The sequence below is a fragment of the Oncorhynchus nerka genome, linkage group LG8 (assembly GCF_034236695.1).
Source record: "Oncorhynchus nerka isolate Pitt River linkage group LG8, Oner_Uvic_2.0, whole genome shotgun sequence".
Classification (NCBI taxonomy): Eukaryota; Metazoa; Chordata; class Actinopteri; order Salmoniformes; family Salmonidae; genus Oncorhynchus; species Oncorhynchus nerka.
Genome location: NC_088403.1, coordinates 3,170,090 through 3,194,014, shown reverse-complemented (window position 1 = coordinate 3,194,014; position 23,925 = coordinate 3,170,090). Strand labels below are relative to the sequence as shown.

General features: G+C 46.8%; 1 protein-coding gene across 1 annotated transcript in view; it reads right to left on the bottom strand.

Annotated features, from left to right (window-relative positions):
- Positions 1-318: 318 nt before the first annotated feature.
- Positions 319-23,925, bottom strand: part of ptpro (protein tyrosine phosphatase receptor type O) — a 138,027-nt gene continuing 114,420 nt past the window's right edge. Inside the window, exons 17-26 of the mRNA XM_065022070.1 lie at positions 23,631-23,714; positions 20,145-20,180; positions 17,636-17,717; positions 17,394-17,484; positions 16,970-17,046; positions 12,671-12,928; positions 8,815-8,969; positions 6,022-6,157; positions 2,470-2,589; positions 319-408 (exon numbers count right to left, since the gene is read on the bottom strand). Of these exons, the coding sequence (XP_064878142.1) occupies positions 2,488-2,589; positions 6,022-6,157; positions 8,815-8,969; positions 12,671-12,928; positions 16,970-17,046; positions 17,394-17,484; positions 17,636-17,717; positions 20,145-20,180; positions 23,631-23,714 (1,021 nt within the window). The 3' untranslated portion in view covers positions 319-408; positions 2,470-2,487. The remainder of the gene's footprint in view (positions 409-2,469; positions 2,590-6,021; positions 6,158-8,814; positions 8,970-12,670; positions 12,929-16,969; positions 17,047-17,393; positions 17,485-17,635; positions 17,718-20,144; positions 20,181-23,630; positions 23,715-23,925) is intronic.

Genomic DNA, 23,925 nt, shown 5'->3' with positions numbered 1-23,925 from the left:
TGAAAGATGGGTCCACACTCCCTCTAAACAAGGTACGTGTCCTTTTATAAGAGACGTTTCATCACTCAGAGGGGTCATGCTGCTGTCCCAACCAGCCTGGTTCCTGATGTCTCGGTCAGTTGTGCTGTAGTTCTGCTGAAGGTTGAATAGGAGAAACAACATCAAGCTTCATAGGGCCAGAACTCCTGGTCAGTCTGAGTCAGTGAACGAGCCTCCTTCAGACCCCTGTTCAATCCCACACAACTAAACACCAATTAAAACTACAATCCATCTTCATGTTGTTCTTCTTGTTGTTGTTGTCAGATTTAGTCAAACATTCTGTGTTCATTTTTTTTTTGTATCAATGATGAAACGTGTCTCGGTAGAGAACGGATGCCTGAAGCACGGGAGTCTGAGTGATGTCACGGCCTGCAACAGGAAGAACAGGGTTAGTATAGAACTGCTAGTGTAGGGACCTGCTCAGATATAGTCTCTCCATCTGATGACAGAGAGGTGATTCAGAGGGGTTAGTATAGAACTGCTAGTGTAGGGACCTGCTCAGATATAGTCTCTCCATCTGATGACAGAGAGGTGATTCAGAGGGGTTAGTATAGAACTGCTAGTGTAGGGACCTGCTCAGATATAGTCTCTCCATCTGATGACAGAGAGGTGATTCAGAGGGGTTAGTATAGAACTGCTAGTGTAGGGACCTGCTCAGATATAGTCTCTCCATCTGATGACAGAGAGGTGATTCAGAGGGGTTAGTATAGAACTGCTAGTATAGGGACCTGCTCAGATATAGTCTCTCCATCTGATGACAGAGATGTGATTCAGAGAAGATGGCTGAATATTCAGAGAAGGTGGCTATAGATTCAGAGGGGTGGCTATAGATTCAGAGAGGGTGGCTGTGGATTTAGAGAAGGTGGCTATAGATTCAGAGGGGTGGCTATAGATTCAGAGGGGTGGCTATAGATTCAGAGGGGTGGTTATAGATTCAGAGGGGTGGCTATAGATTCAGAGAGTGTGGCTGTGGATTCAGAGAGGGTGGCTGTGGATTCAGAGGGGGTGGCTATAGATTCAGAGAGGGTGGCTATAGATTCAGAGAGGGTGGCTGTGGATTCAGAGAGGGTGGCTGTGGATTCAGAGAGGGTGGCTATAGATTCAGAGAGGGTGGCTGTGGATTCAGAGAGGGTGGCTGTGGATTCAGAGGGGGTGGCTATAGATTCAGAGAGGGTGGCTGTGGATTCAGAGAGGGTGGCTGTGGGTTCAGAGGGGGTGGCTATAGATTCAGAGGGGTGGCTATAGATTCAGAGAGGGTGGCTGTGGATTTAGAAAAGGTGGCTATAGATTCAGAGGGGTGGCTATAGATTCAGAGGGGTGGCTATAGATTCAGAGGGGTGGCTATAGATTCAGAGAGGGTGGCTGTGGATTTAGAGAAGGTGGCTATAGATTCAGAGGGGTGGCTATAGATTCAGAGGGGTGGCTATAGATTCAGAGGGGTGGTTATAGATTCAGAGGGGTGGCTATAGATTCAGAGAGTGTGGCTGTGGATTCAGAGAGGGTGGCTGTGGATTCAGAGGGGGTGGCTATAGATTCAGAGAGGGTGGCTGTGGATTTAGAGAGGGTGGCTGTGGATTCAGAGAGGGTGGCTATAGATTCAGAGAGGGTGGCTGTGGATTCAGAGAGGGTGGCTGTGGATTCAGAGAGGGTGGCTGTGGATTCAGAGGGGGTGGCTATAGATTCAGAGAGGGTGGCTGTGGATTCAGAGAGGGTGGCTGTGGATTCAGAGGGGGTGGCTATAGATTCAGAGAGGGTGGCTGTGGATTCAGAGAGGGTGGCTGTGGATTCAGAAAGGGTGGCTATAGATTCAGAGAGGGTGGCTATAGATTCAGAGAGGGTGGCTGTGGATTCAGAGAGGGTGGCTATAGATTCAGAGGGGTGGCTGTGGATTCAGAGAGGGTGGCTATAGATTCAGAGAGGGTGGCTGTGGATTTAGAGAGGGTGGCTGTGGATTTAGAGAGGGTGGCTATAGATTCAGAGAGGGTGGCTATAGATTCAGAGAGGGTAGCTATAGATTCAGAGAGGGTGGCTGTGGATTCAGAGAGGGTGGCTATAGATTCAGAGAGGTGGCTATAGATTCAGAGAGGTGGCTATAGATTCAGAGAGGGTGGCTATAGATTCAGAGAGGGTGGCTATAGATTCAGAGAGGGTGGCTGTGGATTTAGAGAGGGTGGCTGTGGATTTAGAGAGGGTGGCTATAGATTCAGAGAGGGTGGCTGGGGATTTAGAGAAGGTGGCTATAGATTCAGAGGGGTGGCTATAGATTCAGAGGGGTGTCTATAGATTCAGAGGGGTGGCTATAGATTCAGAGGGGTGGCTATAGATTCAGAGGGGTGGCTATGGATTCAGAGGGGTGTCTATATATTCAGAGGGGTGCCCATAGATTCAGAGGGGTGCCTATAGATTCACAGGGTGTCTACAGATTCTTACGTTGTGCAGGAGGCGTCACTAGGACTTGCTGATGTTCTCGTAGATGACATCACTGGTGATGGACTGTGTCTTCTTCTTCCACATCAGCAGGACACACTGGTGGATGAACACATACTGCTCCTACAGGAAGTGACGTCATACAGGAAGAATGTCAACAGAAGAATGTTTTAGTGACAGTGCATAAGTATGTCTGAAATGGCACCCTATTCCCCACATAGTGCCCTAGTTCAGACCAGAGACCAGATGGGGCCCTACAGTACCTCGGTCTGAGGGGAAAGGAGACAGTCTGACCAGAGACCAGATGGGGCCCTACAGTACCTCGGTCTGAGGGGAAAGGAGACAGAGTCTAACCTCTGTCTGGACCATGGAGAGTCTGAGTGTAAAGTGGGACAGTGTTGATGGGACCTCATCTCAGATCCTAACCCTTAAACCCCACTGGGACTGTCTCTTACCTCTGTCTGGACCATGGAGAGTCGATGAGACCTCATCTCAGATCCTAACCCTTAAACCCCACTGGGACTGTCTCTTACCTCTGTCTGGACCATGGAGAGTCGATGAGACCTCATCTCAGATCCTAACCCTAAACCCCACTGGGACTGTCTCTTACCTCTGTCTGGACCATGGAGAGTCGATGACACCTCATCTCAGATCCTAACCCTAAACCCCACTGGGACAGTCTCTAACCTCTGTCTGGACCATGGAGAGTCGATGAGACCTCATCTCAGATCCTAACCCTTAAACCCCACTGGGACTGTCTCTAACCTCTATCTGGACCATGGAGAGTCGATGAGACCTCATCTCATCTCAGATCCTAACCCTTAAACCCCACTGGGACTGTCTCTAACCTCTGTCTGGACCATGGAGAGTCGATGGGACCTCATCTCATCTCAGATCCTAACCCTAAACCCCACTGGGACTGTCTCTTACCTCTGTCTGGACCATGGAGAGTCGATGAGACCTCATCTCAGATCCTAACCCTTAAACCCCACTGGGACTGTCTCTTACCTCTGTCTGGACCATGGAGAGTCGATGAGACCTCATCTCAGATCCTAACCCTAAACCCCACTGGGACTGTCTCTTACCTCTGTCTGGACCATGGAGAGTCGATGAGACCTCATTTCAGATCCTAACCCTTAAACCCCACTGGGACTGTCTCTAACCTCTATCTGGACCATGGAGAGTCGATGAGACCTCATCTCAGATCCTAACCCTAAACCCCACTGGGACTGTCTCTAACCTCTGGCTGGACCATGGAGAGTCGATGGGACCTCATCTCATCTCAGATCCTAACCCTTAAACCCCACTGGGACTGTCTCTAACCTCTGTCTGGACCATGGAGAGTCGATGGGACCTCATCTCATCTCAGATCCTAACCCTAAACCCCACTGGGACTGTCTCTTACCTCTGTCTGGACCATGGAGAGTCGATGAGACCTCATCTCAGATCCTAACCCTTAAACCCCACTGGGACTGTCTCTTACCTCTGTCTGGACCATGGAGAGTCGATGAGACCTCATCTCAGATCCTAACCCTAAACCCCACTGGGACTGTCTCTTACCTCTGTCTGGACCATGGAGAGTCGATGAGACCTCATCTCAGATCCTAACCCTTAAACCCCACTGGGACTGTCTCTTACCTCTGTCTGGACCATGGAGAGTCGATGAGACCTCATCTCAGATCCTAACCCTAAACCCCACTGGGACTGTCTCTTACCTCTGTCTGGACCATGGAGAGTCGATGAGACCTCATTTCAGATCCTAACCCTTAAACCCCACTGGGACTGTCTCTAACCTCTATCTGGACCATGGAGAGTCGATGAGACCTCATCTCAGATCCTAACCCTAAACCCCACTGGGACTGTCTCTAACCTCTGGCTGGACCATGGAGAGTCGATGGGACCTCATCTCATCTCAGATCCTAACCCTTAAACCCCACTGGGACTGTCTCTAACCTCTGTCTGGACCATGGAGAGTCGATGGGACCTCATCTCATCTCAGATCCTAACCCTAAACCCCACTGGGACTGTCTCTTACCTCTGTCTGGACCATGGAGAGTCGATGAGACCTCATCTCAGATCCTAACCCTTAAACCCCACTGGGACTGTCTCTTACCTCTGTCTGGACCATGGAGAGTCGATGAGACCTCATCTCAGATCCTAACCCTAAACCCCACTGGGACTGTCTCTTACCTCTGTCTGGACCATGGAGAGTCGATGGGACCTCATCTCATCTCAGATCCTAACCCTAAACCCCACTGGGACTGTCTCTAACCTCTGTCTGGACCATGGAGAGTCGATGAGACCTCATCTCAGATCCTAACCCTAAACCCCACTGGGACTGTCTCTAACCTCTGTCTGGACCATGGAGAGTCGATGAGACCTCATCTCAGATCCTAACCCCTAAACCCCACTGGGACTGTCTGTTACCTCTGTCTGGACCATGGAGAGTCGATGAGACCTCATCTCAGATCCTAACCCTTAAACCCCACTGGGACTGTCTCTAACCTCTGTCTGGACCATGGAGAGTCGATGAGACCTCATCTCATCTCAGATCCTAACCCTTAAACCCCACTGGGACTGTCTCTAACCGCTGTCTGGACCATGGAGAGTCGATGAGACCTCATCTCATCTCAGATCCTAACCCTTAAACCCCACTGGGACTGTCTCTAACCTCTGTCTGGACCATGGAGAGTCGATGAGACCTCATCTCAGATCCTAACCCTTAAACCCCACTGGGACTGTCTCTAACCTCTGTCTGGACCATGGAGAGTCGATGAGACCTCATCTCATCTCAGATCCTAACCCTTAAACCCCACTGGGACTGTCTCTAACCTCTGGCTGGACCATGGAGAGTCGATGGGACCTCATCTCATCTCAGATCCTAACCCTTAAACCCCACTGGGACTGTCTCTTACCTCTGTCTGGACCATGGAGAGTCGATGAGACCTCATCTCAGATCCTAACCCTAAACCCCACTGGGACTGTCTCTAACCTCTGTCTGGACCATGGAGAGTCGATGAGACCTCATCTCAGATCCTAACCCTAAACCCCACTGGGACTGTCTCTTACCTCTGTCTGGACCATGGAGAGTCGATGAGACCTCATCTCAGATCCTAACCCTAAACCCCACTGGGACTGTCTCTAACCTCTGTCTGGACCATGGAGAGTCGATGAGACCTCATCTCATCTCAGATCCTAACCCTTAAACCCCACTGGGACAGTCTCTAACCTCTGTCTGGACCATGGAGAGTCGATGGGACCTCATCTCATCTCAGATCCTAACCCTTAAACCCCACTGGGACTGTCTCTAACCTCTGTCTGGACCATGGAGAGTCGATGAGACCTAGTCTCAGATCCTAACCCTAAACCCCACTGGGACTGTCTCTAACCTCTGTCTGGACCATGGAGAGTCGATGAGACCTCATCTCATCTCAGATCCTAACCCTTAAACCCCACTGGGACTGTCTCTAACCTCTGGCTGGACCATGGAGAGTAGATGGGACCTCATCTCATCTCAGATCCTAACCCTTAAACCCCACTGGGACTGTCTCTAACCTCTGTCTGGACCATGGAGAGTCGATGAGACCTCATCTCAGACACCATACCCAGGATGTCAGTATACTCATGTTCTCTGATGTGCTGCATCAGTCGGTCCAGAGCGATGAAGGTCCCTGTCCGGCCCACACCAGCACTGTGGAGACAACACAACATCCTTTTAGTGGAGACACCAGCACTGTGGAGAGACACGGAACTGTGGAGACAACACAACATCCTGTTAGTGGAGAGACACAACATCCTTTTAGTGGAGACACCAGCACTGTAGAGACAACACAACATCCTGTTAGTGGAGAGACACCAGCACTGTGGAGACAACACAACATCCTTTTAGCGGAGAGACACAACAACCTGTTAGTGGAGACACCAGCACTGTGGAGAGACACAACATCCTGTTAGTGGAGACACCAGCACTGTGGAGACAACACAACATCCTGTTAGTGGAGAGACACCAGCACTGTGGAGACAACACAACATCCTGTTAGTGGAGAGACACCAGCACTGTGGAGACAACACAACATCCTGTTAGTGGAGAGACACAACATCCTGTTAGTGGAGAGACACCAGCACTGTGGAGACAACACAACATCCTTTTAGTGGAGAGACACCAGCACTGTGGAGACAATACAACATCCTGTTAGTGGAGAGACACCAGCACTGTGGAGACAACACAACATCCTGTTAGTGGAGAGACACAACATCCTGTTAGTGGAGAGACACAACATCCTTTTAGTGGAGAGACACCAGCACTGTGGAGACAACACAACATCCTTTTAGTGGAGAGACACCAGCACTGTGGAGAGACACGGCACTGTGGAGACAACACAACATCCTGTTAGTGGAGAGACACAACATCCTGTTAGTGGAGAGACACAACTTCCTGTTAGTGGAGAGACACAACATAATTTTAGTGGAGAGACACAACATCCTGTTAGTGGAGAGACACAACATCCTGTTAGTGGAGAGACACCAGCACTGTGGAGACAATAAAACATCCTTTTAGTGGAGAGACACAACATCCTGTTAGTGGAGAGACACCAGCACTGTGGAGACAACACAACATCCTGTTAGTGGAGAGACACAACATCCTGTTAGTGGAGAGACACAACATCCTGTTAGTGGAGAGACACAACATCCAGTTAGTGGAGAGACACAACATCCTGTTAGTGGAGAGACACAACATCCTGTTAGTGGAGAGACACCAGCACTGTGGAGACAATAAAACATCCTTTTAGTGGAGAGACACAACATCCTGTTAGTGGAGAGACACAACATCCTGTTAGTGGAGAGACACAACATCCTGTTAGTGGAGAGACACAACATCCTGTTAGTGGAGAGACACCAGCACTGTGGAGACAACACAACATCCTGTTAGTGGAGAGACACAACATCCTGTTAGTGGAGAGACACAACATCCTGTTAGTGGAGAGACACCAGCACTGTGGAGACAACACAACATCCTGTTAGTGGAGAGACACAACATCCTTTTAGTGGAGAGACACCAGCACTGTGGAGACAACACAACATCCTGTTAGTGGAGAGACACAACATCCTTTTAGTGGAGACATTTGGGTTTCATATGTAGACTGGAGGTTTGGTCTGAATGCTGTTTCTCTAAGGACTACTGGCTTCCATTTGGGTTTCATATGTGGACTGGAAGTTTGGCCTGAATGCTGTTTCTCTAAGGACTACTGGCTTCCATTTGGGTTTCATATGTAGACTGGAGGTTTGGTCTGAAGGCTGTTTCTCTAAGGACTACTGGCTTCCATTTGGGTTTCATATGTAGACTGGAGGTTTGGTCTGAAGGCTGTTTCTCTAAGGACTACTGGCTTCCATTTGGGTTTCATATGTAGACTGGAGGTTTGGTCTGAAGGCTGTTTCTCTAAGGACTACTGGCTTCCATTTGGGTTTCATATGTAGACTGGAGGTTTGGTCTGAAGGCTGTTTCTCTAAGGACTATTGGCTTCCATTTGGGTTTCATATGTAGACTGGAGGTTTGGTCTGAAGGCTGTTTCTCTAAGGACTACTGGCTTCCATTTGGGTTTCATATGTAGACTGGAGGTTTGGTCTGAAGGCTGTTTCTCTAAGGACTACTGGCTTCCATTTGGGTTTCATATGTGGACTGGAGGTTTGGTCTGAAGGCTGTTTCTCTAAGGACTACTGGCTTCCATTTGGGTTTCATATGTAGACTGGAGGTTTGGTCTGAAGGCTGTTTCTCTAAGGACTACTGGCTTCCATTTGGGTTTCATATGTAGACTGGAAGTTTGGTCTGAAGGCTGTTTCTCTAAGGACTACTGGCTTCCATTTGGGTTTCATATGTAGACTGGAGGTTTGGTCTGAAGGCTGTTTCTCTAAGGACTACTGGCTTCCATTTGGGTTTCATATGTAGACTGGAGGTTTGGTCTGAAGGCTGTTTCTCTAAGGACTACTGGCTTCCATTTGGGTTTCATATGTAGACTGGAGGTTTGGTCTGAAGGCTGTTTCTCTAAGGACTACTGGCTTCCATTTGGGTTTCATATGTAGACTGGAGGTTTGGTCTGAAGGCTGTTTCTCTAAGGACTACTGGCTTCCATTTGGGTTTCATATGTAGACTGGAGGTTTGGTCTGAAGGCTGTTTCTCTAAGGACTACTGGCTTCCATTTGGGTTTCATATGTGGACTGGAGGTTTGGTCTGAAGGCTGTTTCTCTAAGGACTACTGGCTTCCATTTGGGAGCTCTCAGACAACTCTGTCTGAGTAACATGTCCCTGAAAGCATGGCCCCTGTGGTTGAGCCTGGTAGACCCTGTACGTACCTGCAGTGAACCACAATGGGTTCTTTGGTGCGGTTGGCCTGCTGGCGGACGATGTGTACGAACTGCAGGATGCTATCGATGGCGTTGACCGTGGGGACACCGTGGTCCGGCCAGGACGTGTAGTTGAGATGGAGGACGTCCTGAGACTCGTCAGCCTGCAGGGGGAGACACCACAGAAAGACAGACAGTTAGACAAGGCTGATGAATCAGTATACATCAGATCTCTCCATCCGGGTCTAGCTAGCAGCAGGGCACCTCCTCCACCTCCACCTCCTAAAAAGGGGGAGACTTGCAAGCCGAAGAACACCACCCCAACCGTGAAGTATGGGGGTGGCAGCATCATGTTGTGGGTGTGCTTTGCTGCAGGGACTGGTGCACTTCACAAAATAGATGGCATCATGAGGAGGGAAAATGATGTGGATATATTGAAGCAACATCTCAAGACATCAGTCAGGAAGTTAAAGCTTGGTTTCAAATGGGTCTTCCAGATGGACAATGACCCCAAGCATACTTCCAAAATTGTGGCAAAATGGCTTAAGGACAACAAAGTCAATGTATTGGAGTGGCCATCACAAAGCCCTGACCTCAATCCTATAGAAAAGGTGTGGGCAGAACTGAAAAAGCGTGTGCGAGCAAAGAGGCCTACAAACCTGACTCAGTTATACCAGCTCTGTCAGGAGGAATGGGCCATAATTCACCCAACTTATTGTGGGAAGCTTGTGGAAGGCTACCCGACACGTTTGACCCAAGTTAAACAATTTAAAGGCAATGCTACCAAATACTAATTGAGTGTATGTAAACTTCTGACCCACTGGGAATGTGATGAAAGAAATAAAAGCTGAAATAAATAATTCTCTCTACTATTATTCTGACATTTCACATTCTTAAAATAAAGTGGTGATCGTAACTGAGTTAAGACAGGGAATTTTAACTAGGATTAAATGTCAGGAATTGTGAAAAACTGAGGTCAAATGTCTTTGTCTAAGGTGTATGTAAACTTCCGACTTCAACTGTATCTGCTGGTTAGGCTCTACACCCCTTTAAAGCAGATTCATGTTATTTGGCCACTTTAGTTGTGATACAAACCTTATTAAAACATATAGGCCTATGGACTAGACTACATGAGGTGTGGTACTAACCTTATAGGACTATGGACTAGACTACATGAGGTGTGATACTAACCTTATAGGACTATGGACTAGACTACATGAGGTGTAATACTAACCATATAGGACTATGGACTAGACTACATGACGTGTGGTACTATGGACTAGACTACATGAGGTGTGATACTAACCTTATAGGACTATGGGCTAGACTACATGAGGTGTGATACTAACCTTATAGGCCTATGGACTAGACTACATGAGGTGTGATACTAACCTTATAGGACTATGGACTAGACTACATGAGGTGTGATACTAACCTTATAGGACTATGGACTAGACTACATGAGGTGTGGTACTAACCTTATAGGACTATGGACTAGACTACATGAGGTGTGATACTAACCTTATAGGACTATGGACTAGACTACATGAGGTGTTATACTAACCTTATAGGACTATGGACTAGGCTACATGAGGTGTGATACTAACCTTATAGGACTATGGACTACATGAGGTGTGATACTAACCTTATAGGACTATGGACTACATGAGGTGTGATACTAACCTTATAGGACTATGGACTAGACTACATGAGGTGTGATACTAACCATATAGGACTATGGACTAGACTACATGAGGTGTGGTACTAACCTTATAGGACTATGGACTAGACTACATGAGGTGTGGTACTAACCTTATAGGACTATGGACTAGGCTACATGAGGTGTGATACTAACCTTATAGGACTATGGACTAGACTACATAAGGTGTGGTACTAACCTTATAGGACTATGGACTAGACTACATGAGGTGTAATACTAACCTTATAGGACTATGGACTAGACTACATGAGGTGTGGTACTAACCTTATAGGACTACGGACTAGACTACATGAGGTGTGATACTAACCTTATAGGACTATGGACTAGACTACATGAGGTGTAATACTAACCATATAGGACTATGGACTAGACTACATGACGTGTGGTACTATGGACTAGACTACATGAGGTGTGATACTAACCTTATAGGACTATGGACTAGACTACATGAGGTGTGATACTAACCTTATAGGACTATGGACTAGACTACATGAGGTGTAATACTAACCTTATAGGACTATGGACTAGACTACATGAGGTGTAATACTAACCTTATAGGACTATGGGCTAGACTACATGAGGTGTGATACTAACCTTATAGGACTATGGACTAGACTACATGAGGTGTGGTACTAACCTTATAGGACTATGGACTAGACTACATGAGGTGTGATACTAACCTTATAGGACTATGGACTAGGCTACATGAGGTGTGATACTAACCTTATAGGACTATGGACTAGACTACATGAGGTGTGATACTAACCTTATAGGACTATGGACTAGACTACATGAGGTGTGGTACTAACCTTATTAAAACATATAGGACTATGGACTAGACTACATGAGGTGTGGTACTAACCTTATAGGACTATGGACTAGACTACATGAGGTGTGATACTAACCTTATAGGACTATGGACTAGACTACATGAGGTGTGGTACTAACCTTATAGGACTATGGACTACATGAGGTGTGATACTAACCTTATAGGACTATGGACTAGACTACATGAGGTGTGGTACTAACCTTATAGGACTATGGACTACATGAGGTGTGATACTAACCTTATAGGACTATGGACTAGACTACATGAGGTGTGATACTAACCTTATAGGACTATGGGCTAGACTACATGAGGTGTGATACTAACCTTATAGGACTATGGACTAGACTACATGAGGTGTGGTACTAACCTTATAGGACTATGGACTACATGAGGTGTGATACTAACCTTATAGGACTATGGGCTAGACTACATGAGGTGTGATACTAACCTTTTAGGACTATGGGCTAGACTACATGAGGTGTGATACTAACCTTATAGGCCTATGGACTAGACTACATGAGGTGTGATACTAACCATATAGGACTATGGACTAGACTACATGAGGTGTGGTACTAACCTTATAGGACTAGACTACATGAGGTGTGATACTAACCATATAGGACTATGGACTACATGAGGTGTAATACTAACCTTATAGGACTATGGACTAGACTACATGAGGTGTGATACTAACCTTATAGGACTATGGACTAGACTACATGAGGTGTGATACTAACCTTATAGGACTATGGACTAGACTACATGAGGTGTGGTACTAACCTTATAGGACTAGACTACATGAGGTGTGATACTAACCTTATAGGACTAGACTACATGAGGTGTGATACTAACCTTATAGGACTATGGGCTAGACTACATGAGGTGTGGTACTAACCTTATAGGACTATGGACTAGACTACATGAGGTGTGGTACTAACCTTATAGGACTATGGACTAGACTACATGAGGTGTGGTACTAACCTTACAGGACTATGGACTAGACTACATGAGGTGTGGTACTAACCTTATAGGACTATGGACTAGACTACATGAGGTGTGATACTAACCTTATAGGACTATGGACTAGACTACATGAGGTGTGATACTAACCTTATAGGACTTGTTTCTTATGCTGGACATCATTCACAAGTGATAATATATAATTCACAAGTGACGGGCTAATATTATATCCCAAATAATATCTGTTCAGTGTAAATTGTTAAAAGTAGTTCTCGTGCATCCGGAGTTGTTTGGTTTGTTAAACTTTGAAATCGGTGTTTGTTTGTTTTGTCATGTGATGCTGTAGATCCACTCACATATCCCAGTCTGAAGTTCCTTACGGTCCACTCTGGTGACTCTGACTCCGACAGCATCTCAACACTGATCTCTCCGTAGGTCACCGGCTCATCTGTGAATGGCCAGTAGTGGTCACACTTCACCCTGCGTCTCTCGTTGCACTGCGTCAGCATCACAATGATGTGGCTCTTCTGCTGCAGGACCATGGTCCAGAAGTCGTTCCTCGTCTCAGGCAGAGGACCCTGGGTAGCGATGTACTCTCTGGGTGATTTATAACCCTGGAGGGGGAGACAACCAGGGTTATGGTTACTGTTGAGGTTCAGGTCTCAGGCAGAGGACCCTGGGTAGCGATGTACTCTCTGGGGGATTTATAACCCTGGAGGGGGAGACAACCAGGGTTATGGTTACTGTTGAGGTTCAGGTCTCAGGCAGAGGACCCTGGGTCGTAGTTGGTATATACTGGTACGTAGTTGGTATGTACTGGTACTAACTGGTATGTAGTTGGTATGTACTGGTACTAACTGGTATGTAGTTGGTATGTACTGGTACTAACTGGTATGTAGTTGGTATGTACTGGTACTAACTGGTATGTAGTTGGTATGTACTGGTACTTACTGGTATGTAGTTGGAATGTACTGGTACTTACTGGTATGTAGTTGGTATGTACTGGTACTTACTGGTATGTAGTTGGTATGTACTGGTACTTACTGTTATGTAGTTGGTATGTACTGGTATGTAGTTGGTATGTACTGGTACTGGTACTAACTGGTATGTAGTTGGTATGTACTGGTACTTACTGGTATGTAGTTGGTATGTACTGGTACTTACTGGTATGTAGTTGGTATGTACTGGTACTTACTGGTATGTAGATGGTATGTACTGGTACTTACTGGTATGTAGTTGGTATGTACTGGTACTTACTGGTATGTAGTTGGAATGTACTGGTACTTACTGGTATGTAGTTGGTATGTACTGGTACTTACTGGTATGTAGTTGGTATGTACTGGTACTTACTGTTATGTAGTTGGTATGTACTGGTACTTACTGGTATGTAGTTGGTATGTACTGGTACTTACTGGTATGTAGTTGGTATGTACTGGTACTTACTGTTATGTAGTTGGTATGTACTGGTACTAACTGGTATGTAGTTGGTATGTACTGGTACTTACTGGTATGTAGTTGGTATGTACTGGTACTTACTGGTATGTAGTTGGTATGTACTGGTACTTACTGGTATGTAGTTGGTATGTACTGGTACTAACTGGTATGTAGTTGGTATGTACTGGTACTTACTGTTATGTAGTTGGTATGTACTGGTACTAACTGGTATGTAGTTGGTATGTACTGGTACTAACTGGTATGTAGTTGGTATGTACTGGTACTAACTGGTATGTAGTTGGTATGTACTGGTACTAACTGGTATGTAGTTGGTATGTACTGGTACTAAATGGTATGTAGTTGGTATGCACTGGTACTAACTGGTATGTAGTTGGTGTGTACTGGAACTAACTGGTATGTAGTTGGTATGTACTGGTACTAACTGGTATGTAGTTGGTATGTACTGGTACGTAGTTGGTATGTACTGGTACTAACTGGTATGTCGTTGATATGTACTGGAACTTACTGGTATGTAGTTGGTGTGTAGTGGTACAAACTGGTATGTAGTTGTTGTGTAGTGGTACTAACTGGTATGTAGTTGGTATGTACTGGTACTTACTGGTATGTAGATGGTATGTACTGGTACTTACTGGTATGTAGATGGTATGTACTGGTACTTACTGGTATGTAGGTGGTATGTACTGGTACTTACTGGTATGTAGATGGTATGTACTGGTACTTACTGGTATGTAGTTGGTATGTACTGGTACTTACTGGTATGTAGTTGGAATGTACTGGTACTTACTGGTATGTAGTTGGTATGTACTGGTACTTACTGGTATGTAGTTGGTATGTACTGGTACTTACTGTTATGTAGTTGGTATGTACTGGTACTTACTGTTATGTAGTTGGTATGTACTGGTACTAACTGTTATGTAGTTGGTATGTACTGGTACTAACTGGTATGTAGTTGGTATGTACTGGTACTTACTGGTATGTAGTTGGTATGTACTGGTACTTACTGGTATGTAGTTGGTATGTACTGGTACTTACTGGTATGTAGTTGGTATGTACTGGTACTAACTGGTATGTAGTTGGTATGTACTGGTACTTACTGTTATGTAGTTGGTATGTACTGGTACTAACTGGTATGTAGTTGGTATGTACTGGTACTAACTGGTATGTAGTTGGTATGTACTGGTACTAACTGGTATGTAGTTGGTATGTACTGGTACTAACTGGTATGTAGTTGGTATGTACTGGTACTAAATGGTATGTAGTTGGTATGCACTGGTACTAACTGGTATGTAGTTGGTGTGTACTGGAACTAACTGGTATGTAGTTGGTATGTACTGGTACTAACTGGTATGTAGTTGGTATGTACTGGTACGTAGTTGGTATGTACTGGTACTAACTGGTATGTCGTTGATATGTACTGGAACTTACTGGTATGTAGTTGGTGTGTAGTGGTACTAACTGGTATGTAGTTGTTGTGTAGTGGTACTAACTGGTATGTAGTTGGTATGTACTGGTACTTACTGGTATGTAGATGGTATGTACTGGTACTTACTGGTATGTAGTTGGTATGTACTGGTACTTACTGGTATGTAGGTGGTATGTACTGGTACTTACTGGTATGTAGATGGTATGTACTGGTACTTACTGGTATGTAGTTGGTATGTACTGGTACTTACTGGTATGTAGTTGGAATGTACTGGTACTTACTGGTATGTAGTTGGTATGTACTGGTACTTACTGGTATGTAGTTGGTATGTACTGGTACTTACTGTTATGTAGTTGGTATGTACTGGTACTTACTGTTATGTAGTTGGTATGTACTGGTACTTACTGTTATGTAGTTGGTATGTACTGGTACTAACTGGTATGTAGTTGGTATGTACTGGTACTTACTGGTATGTAGTTGGTATGTACTGGTACTTACTGGTATGTAGTTGGTATGTACTGGTACTTACTGGTATGTAGTTGGTATGTACTGGTACTAACTGGTATGTAGTTGGTATGTACTGGTACTTACTGTTATGTAGTTGGTATGTACTGGTACTAACTGGTATGTAGTTGGTATGTACTGGTACTTACTGGTATGTAGTTGGTATGTACTGGTACTTACTGGTATGTAGTTTGTATGTACTGGTACTTACTGGTATGTAGATGGTATGTACTGGTACTAACTGGTATGTAGTTGGTATGTACTGGTACTTACTGGTATGTACTGGTACTTACTGGTATGTAGTTGGTATGTACTGGTACTTACTGGTATGTAGTTGGTATGTACTGGTATGTAGTTGGTATGTACTGGTACTTACTGGTATGTAGTTGGTATGTACTGGTATGTAGTTGGTATGTACTGGTACTTACTGGTATGTAGTTGGTATGTACTGGTACTTACTGGTATGTAGATGGTATGTACTGGTACTTACTGGTATGTAGTTGGTATGTACTGGTACTTACTGGTATGTAGGTGGTATGTACTGGTACTTACTGGTATGTAGATGGTATGTACTGGTACTTACTGGTATGTAGTTGGTATGTACTGGTACTTACTGGTATGTAGTTGGTATGTACTGGTACTTACTGGTATGTAGTTGGTATGTACTGGTACTTACTGGTATGTAGTTGGTATGTAGTTGGTATGTACTGGTACTTACTGGTATGTACTGGTACTTACTGGTACTTACTGGTATGTAGTTGGTATGTACTGGTACTTACTGGTATGTAGTTGGTATGTACTGGTACTTACTGGTATGTAGTTGGTATGTACTGGTACTTACTGGTATATAGTTGGTATGTACTGGTATTTACTGGTATGTAGATGGTATGTACTGGTACTTACTGGTATGTAGTTGGTATGTACTGGTATTTACTGGTATGTACTGGTACTTACTGGTATGTAGTTGGTATGTACTGGTACTAACTGGTATGTAGTTGGTATGTACTGGTACTTACTGGTATGTAGTTGGTATGTACTGGTACTTACTGGTATGTAGTTGGTATGTACTGGTACTTACTGGTATGTAGTTGGTATGTACTGGTACTTACTGGTATGTACTGGTACTTACTGGTATGTAGTTGGTATGTACTGGTACTTACTGGTATGTACTGGTACTTACTGGTATGTAGTTGGTATGTACTGGTACTTACTGGTATGTAGTTGGTATGTACTGGTACTTACTGGTATGTAGTTGGTATGTACTGGTACTTACTGGTATGTAGTTGGCGTTGATGTAGTCTGATCCCTCATCGTTATGTAGATAGATCACCTTCACTCTGCTGAAGTCATCTGGGGAAAGTCATGGTTCTATTCAGTACTCATCTGTTTCCTGTCTGTTCCTACAGATAAACTACCATGTTAAAGCATACTGTTATATATGGCTTAGTGTCTGCTACTGTTTCCTGTCTGTTCCTACAGATAAACTACCATGTTAAAGCATACTGTTATATATGGCTTAGTGTCTGCTACTGTTTCCTGTCTGTTCCTACAGATAAACTACCATGTTAAAGCATACTGTTATATATGGCTTAGTGTCTGCTACTGTTTCCTGTCTGTTCCTACAGATAAACTACCATGTTAAAGCATACTGTTATATATGGCTTAGTGTCTGCTACTGTTTCCTGTCGGTCACTCACACGGCAGGATGTTGGTGTAGCGGTTCTTGGGTCTGTTGATAGGCAGGTCTGCTGCATCATGGGAAAGATCCAGACCTACGCTCTTCAGCTCCTACAACATGACAGACACATGACAGACACATGACAGACACATGACAGGCACATGACAGGCACATGACAGACACATGACAGGCCATGAGCGACGACTCAAACACAATATCTAATCCAGCTTTAACATGATCATTAGGTCGTCAGAATACTACCTCAAACTGCAGAGAGAACTTGTAGGCGGAGTCTTTGCTCATGTCTTTGAGGTACGCATCAAAGTCATCCATCTGGACAGGGCTGAAACACAACACACGGAACAGTCATCCATCTGGACAGGGCTGAAACACAACAGTCATCCATCTGGACAGGGCTGAAACACAACACACGGAACAGTCATCCATCTGGACAGGGCTGAAATACAACACACAGAACAGTCATCCATCTGGACAGGGCTGAAACACAACACACAGAACAGTCATCCATCTGGACAGGGCTGAAACACAACACACGGAACAGTCATCCATCTGGACAGGGCTGAAACACAACAGTCATCCATCTGGACAGGGCTGAAACACAACACACGGAACAGTCATCCAGCTGGACAGGGCTGAAACACAACAGTCATCCATCTGGACAGGGCTGAAACACAACACACAGAACAGTCATCCAGTGGACAGGGCTGAAACACAGCAGTCATCCAGGGACAGGGCTGAAACACAACACACGGAACAGTCATCCATCTGGACAGGGCTGAAACACAACAGTCATCCAGCTGGACAGGGCTGAAACACAACACACGGAACAGTCTGAAAACACAACACATCCATCTGGACAGGGCAGTCATCCATCTGGACAGGGCTGAAACACAACACACGGAACAGTCATCCATCTGGACAGGGCTGAACCACAACAGTCATCCATCTGGACAGGGCTGAAACACAACAGTCATCCATCTGGACAGGGCTGAAACACAACACACGGAACAGTCATCCATCTGGACAGGGCTGAAACACAACAGTCATCCAGCTGGACAGGGCTGAAACACAACACACGGAACAGTCATCCATCTGGACAGGGCTGAAACACAACAGTCATCCATCTGGACAGGGCTGAAACACAACACACGGAACAGTCATCCAGCTGGACAGGGCTGAAACACAACAGTCATCCATCTGGACAGGGCTGAAACACAACAGTCATCCATCTGGACAGGGCTGAAACACAACAGTCATCCACCTGGACAGGGCTGAAACACAACAGTCATCCATCTGGACAGGGCTGAAACACAACACACAGAACAGTCATCCAGCTGGACAGGGCTGAAACACAACAGTCATCCATCTGGACAGGGCTGAAACACAACACACAGAACAGTCATCCAGCTGGACAGGGCTGAAACACAACAGTCATCCATCTGGACAGGGCTGAAACACACAGAACAGTCATCCAGCTGGACAGGGCTGAAACACAACACACAGAACAGTCATCCAGCTGGACAGGGCTGAAACACAACAGTCATCCATCTGGACAGGGCTGAAACACAACACCAAGAACAGTCATCCAGCTGGACAGGGCTGAAACACAACAGTCATCCATCTGGACAGGGCTGAAACACAACACACGGAACAGTCATCCAGCTGGACAGGGCTGAAACACAACAGTCATCCATCTGGACAGGGCTGAAACACAACACATGGAACAGTCATCCAGCTGGACAGGGCTGAAACACAACAGTCATCCATCTGGACAGGGCTGAAACACAACAGTCATCCATCTGGACAGGGCTGAAACACAACACACAGAACAGTCATCCAGCTGGACAGGGCTGAAACACAACAGTCATCCATCTGGACAGGGCTGAAACACAACACACAGAACAGTCATCCAGCTGGACAGGGCTGAAACACAACAGTCATCCATCTGGACAGGGCTGAAACACAACACACAGAACAGTCATCCAGCTGGACAGGGCTGAAACACAACACACAGAACAGTCATCCAGCTGGACAGGGCTGAAACACAACAGTCATCCATCTGGACAGGGCTGAAACACAACACACAGAACAGTCATCCAGCTGGACAGGGCTGAAACACAACAGTCATCCAGCTGGACAGGGCTGAAACACAACACACGGAACAGTCATCCATCTGGACAGGGCTGAAACACAACACACAGAACAGTCATCCATCTGGACAGGGCTGAAACACAACAGTCATCCATCTGGACAGGGCTGAAACACAACACACGGAACAGTCATCCAGCTGGACAGGGCTGAAACACAACAGTCATCCATCTGGACAGGGCTGAAACACAACAGTCATCCAGCTGGACAGGGCTGAAACACAACACACGGAACAGTATCCAGCTGGACAGGGCTGAAACACAACAGTCATCCAGCTGGACAGGGCTGAAACACAACACACGGAACAGTATCCAGCTGGACAGGGCTGAAACACAACACACAGAACAGTCATCCAGCTGGACAGGGCTGAAACACAACACACGGAACAGTATCCAGCTGGACAGGGCTGAAACACAACAGTCATCCAGCTGGACAGGGCTGAAACACAACACACGGAACAGTATCCAGCTGGACAGGGCTGAAACACAACACACAGAACAGTCATCCAGCTGGACAGGGCTGAAACACAACACACAGATGAACAGATTTCCTCCCAAGCACATCCTGCAGCAGACACACATCCCTTTCCTAGTAGTGTTACCTCGTTAGCTTCCGTTTCTTTAAAGCAGTCTTGCTCCTATAAAACACAGAGGGAAGAAATCTCTGATTTCCACCATTTTATAATCAGACATTTAGTTCCCACCAGAAGTGATCCAACATCCAATCAAATCACTGCAGCAAGCAGACAGAGGGCAGACAGCAGGGAGACAGAGTGCAGACAGTAAGCAGACAGCGGGCCGACAGCAGGCAGATAGCGTGCAGACAGTAAGCAGACAGTAAGCAGACAGCAAGCAGACAGAGGGCAGACAGCAGGGAGACAGTAAGCAGACAGCAAGCAGACAGTAAGCAGACAGCAAGCAGACAGAGGGCAGACAGCAAGCAGACAGTAAGCAGACAGCAAGCAGACAGTAAGCAGACAGCAAGCAGAGAGCGGGCAGACAGTAAGCAGACAGCAAGCAGACAGAGGGCAGGCAGTAAGCAGACAGCAAGCAGACAGTAAGCAGACAGCAAGCAGACAGCGGGCAGACAGAGGGTAGACAGCAAGCAGACAGTAAGCAGACAGCAAGCAGACAGAGGGCAGACAGTAAGCAGACAGCAAGCAGACAGCAAGCAGACAGCGGGCAGACAGAGAGCAGACAGCGGGCAGACAGCGGGCAGACAGAGGGCAGACAGCAGGCAGACAGTAAGCAGACAGGGCAGACAGTAAGCAGACAGCAAGCAGACAGCGGGCAGACAGAGTGCAGACAGCAAGCAGACAGCGGGCAGACAGTAAGCAGACAGTGGGCAGACAGAGTGCAGACAGCAAGCAGACAGCGGGCAGACAGTAAGCAGACAGCGGGCAGACAGAGTGCAGACAGCGGGCAGACAGCGGGCAGACAGCGGGCAGACAGAGGGCAGACAGTAAGCAGACAGCGTGCAGACAGTAAGCAGACAGAGGCAAGACAGAGTGCAGACAGTAAGCAGACAAGCAGACAGCGTGCAGACAGTAAGCAGACAGTAAGCAGACAGCGTGCAGACAGTAAGCAGACAGAGGGCAGACAGTAAGCAGACAGTAAGCAGACAGTAAGCAGACAGTAAGCAGACAGTAAGCAGACAGAGGGCAGACAGTAAGCAGACAGAGGGCAGACAGAGTGCAGACAGTAAGCAGACAGTAAGCAGACAGCGTGCAGACAGTAAGCAGACAGAGGGCAGACAGTAAGCAGACAGCGTGCAGACAGTAAGCAGACAGAGGGCAGACAGAGTGCAGACAGTAAGCAGACAGTAAGCAGACAGTAAGCAGACAGCGTGCAGACAGTAAGCAGACAGAGGGCAGACAGTAAGCAGACAGCGTGCAGACAGTAAGCAGACAGAGGGCAGACAGCAAGCAGACAGTAAGCAGACAGAGGGCAGACAGCAAGCAGACAGTAAGCAGACAGTAGGCAGACAGAGGGCAGACAACAAGCAGACAGTAAGCAGACAGTAAGCAGACAGCGTGCAGACAGTAAGCAGACAGAGGGCAGACAGCAAGCAGACAGTAAGCAGACAGTAAGCAGACAGTAAGCAGACAGAGGGCAGACAGCAAGCAGACAGTAAGCAGACAGTAAGCAGACAGTAAGCAGACAGCGGGCAGACAGCAGGCAGACAGCGGGCAGACAGTAAGCAGACAGAGGGCAGACAGCAAGCAGACAGTAAGCAGACAGTAAGCAGACAGTAAGCAGACAGCGTGCAGACAGTAAGCAGACAGAGGGCAGACAGCAAGCAGACAGTAAGCAGACAGTAAGCAGACAGTAAGCAGACAGAGGGCAGACAGCAAGCAGACAGTAGGCAGACAGTAAGCAGACAGTAAGCAGACAGCGGGCAGACAGCAGGCAGACAGCGTGCAGACAGCGGGCAGACAGCGGGCAGACAGCGGGCAGACAGCGTGCAGACAGTAAGCAGACAGCGTGCAGACAGCGGGCAGACAGCGGGCAGACAGGAAGGCCAAACTGTTGCTAGTATCATGCTACAGTATGTTAGTACCTTGCCATGCCATGTTATTGAATCCATCTTGAAGAGTGTGTTTTATGTGAAGGACTGCTCCAACCACAGACAGGAGATTACTAGGAAGATCTCTGATCTGAACACACTCTGATCACCTCAGGATCCTGGGACTCCTTTTTCTCCACCAGTTGATTGACAGTGGAAATGCAGATCATTTGTATGTGCAATGTCTGGCTACAGACTCCTTAAGTCACATCAACAAGAAAAGGGACCTTTCAGGTAGCTCGGTGTCTATGGTCAGAGGACAGCCTTTCTAACACAGGCCCCAGAACAGTTACTTACCAAGGAGACAGAGAGGAGAAGCTTTTCTAACACAGGCCCCAGAACAGTTACTTACCAAGGAGACAGCCTTTCTAACACAGGCCCCAGAACAGTTACTTACCAAGGAGACAGAGAGGAGAAGCCTTTCTAACACAGGCCCCAGAACAGTTACTTACCAAGGAGACAGCCTTTCTAACACAGGCCCCAGAACAGTTACTTACCAAGGAGGCAGAGAGGACAGCCTTTCTAACACAGGCCCCAGAACAGTTACTTACCAAGGAGGCAGAGAGGACAGCCTTTCTAACACAGGCCCCAGAACAGTTACTTACCAAGGAGACAGAGAGGAGAAGCCTTTCTAACACAGGCCCCAGAACAGTTACTTTCTAACACAGGCCCCAGAACAGTTACTTACCAAGGAGGCAGAGAGGACAGCCTTTCTAACACAGGCCCCAGAACAGTTACTTACCAAGGAGGCAGAGAGGACAGCCTTTCTAACACAGGCCCCAGAACAGTTACTTACCAAGGAGGCAGAGAGGACAGCCTTTCTAACACAGGCCCCAGAACAGTTACTTACCAAGGAGGCAGAGGGACAGCCTTTCTAACACAGGCCCCAGAACAGTTACTAACACAGGCCCTTTCTAACACAGGCCCCACAGTTACTTACCAAGGAGGCAGAGAGGACAGCCTTTCTAACACAGGCCCCAGAACAGTTACTTACCAAGGAGGCAGAGAGGACAGCCTTTCTAACACAGGCCCCAGAACAGTTACTTACCAAGGAGACAGAGAGGAGAAGCCTTTCTAACACAGGCCCCAGAACAGTTACTTACCAAGGAGGCAGAGAGGACAGCCTTTCTAACACAGGCCCCAGAACAGTTACTTACCAAGGAGGCAGAGAGGACAGCCTTTCTAACACAGGCCCCAGAACAGAGGAGGAGAGAGGACAGCCTTTCTAACACAGGCCCCAGAACAGTTACTTACCAAGGAGGCAGAGAGGACAGCCTTTCTAACACAGGCCCCAGAACAGTTACTTACCAAGGAGGCAGAGGACAGCCTTTCTAACACAGGCCCCAGAACAGTTACTTACCAAGGAGGCAGAGAGGACAGCCTTTCTAACACAGGCCCCAGAACAGTTACTTACCAAGGAGGCAGAGAGGACAGCCTTTCTAACACAGGCCCCAGAACAGTTACTTACCAAGGAGGCAGAGAGGACAGCCTTTCTAACACAGGCCCCAGAACAGTTACTTACCAAGGATTAATATAAAAAGCCAAAAGATAGTCAGTCCAAAGGCAGGATGGCAGGAGGGTGAGGAAGGCAAAGAGGCTCCTTCGCCTGAAGGGTTCAGACAGGCAGACAGACAGACAGACAGACAGACAGACAGACAGACAGACAGACAGACAGACAGACAGACAGGCAGGCAGGCAGGCAGACAGACAGACAGACAGGTGGGGACAGAACAGACAGACAGACAGACAGACAGACAGACAGACAGACAGACAGACAGACAGACAGACAGACAGACAGACAGACAGAAGACAGACAG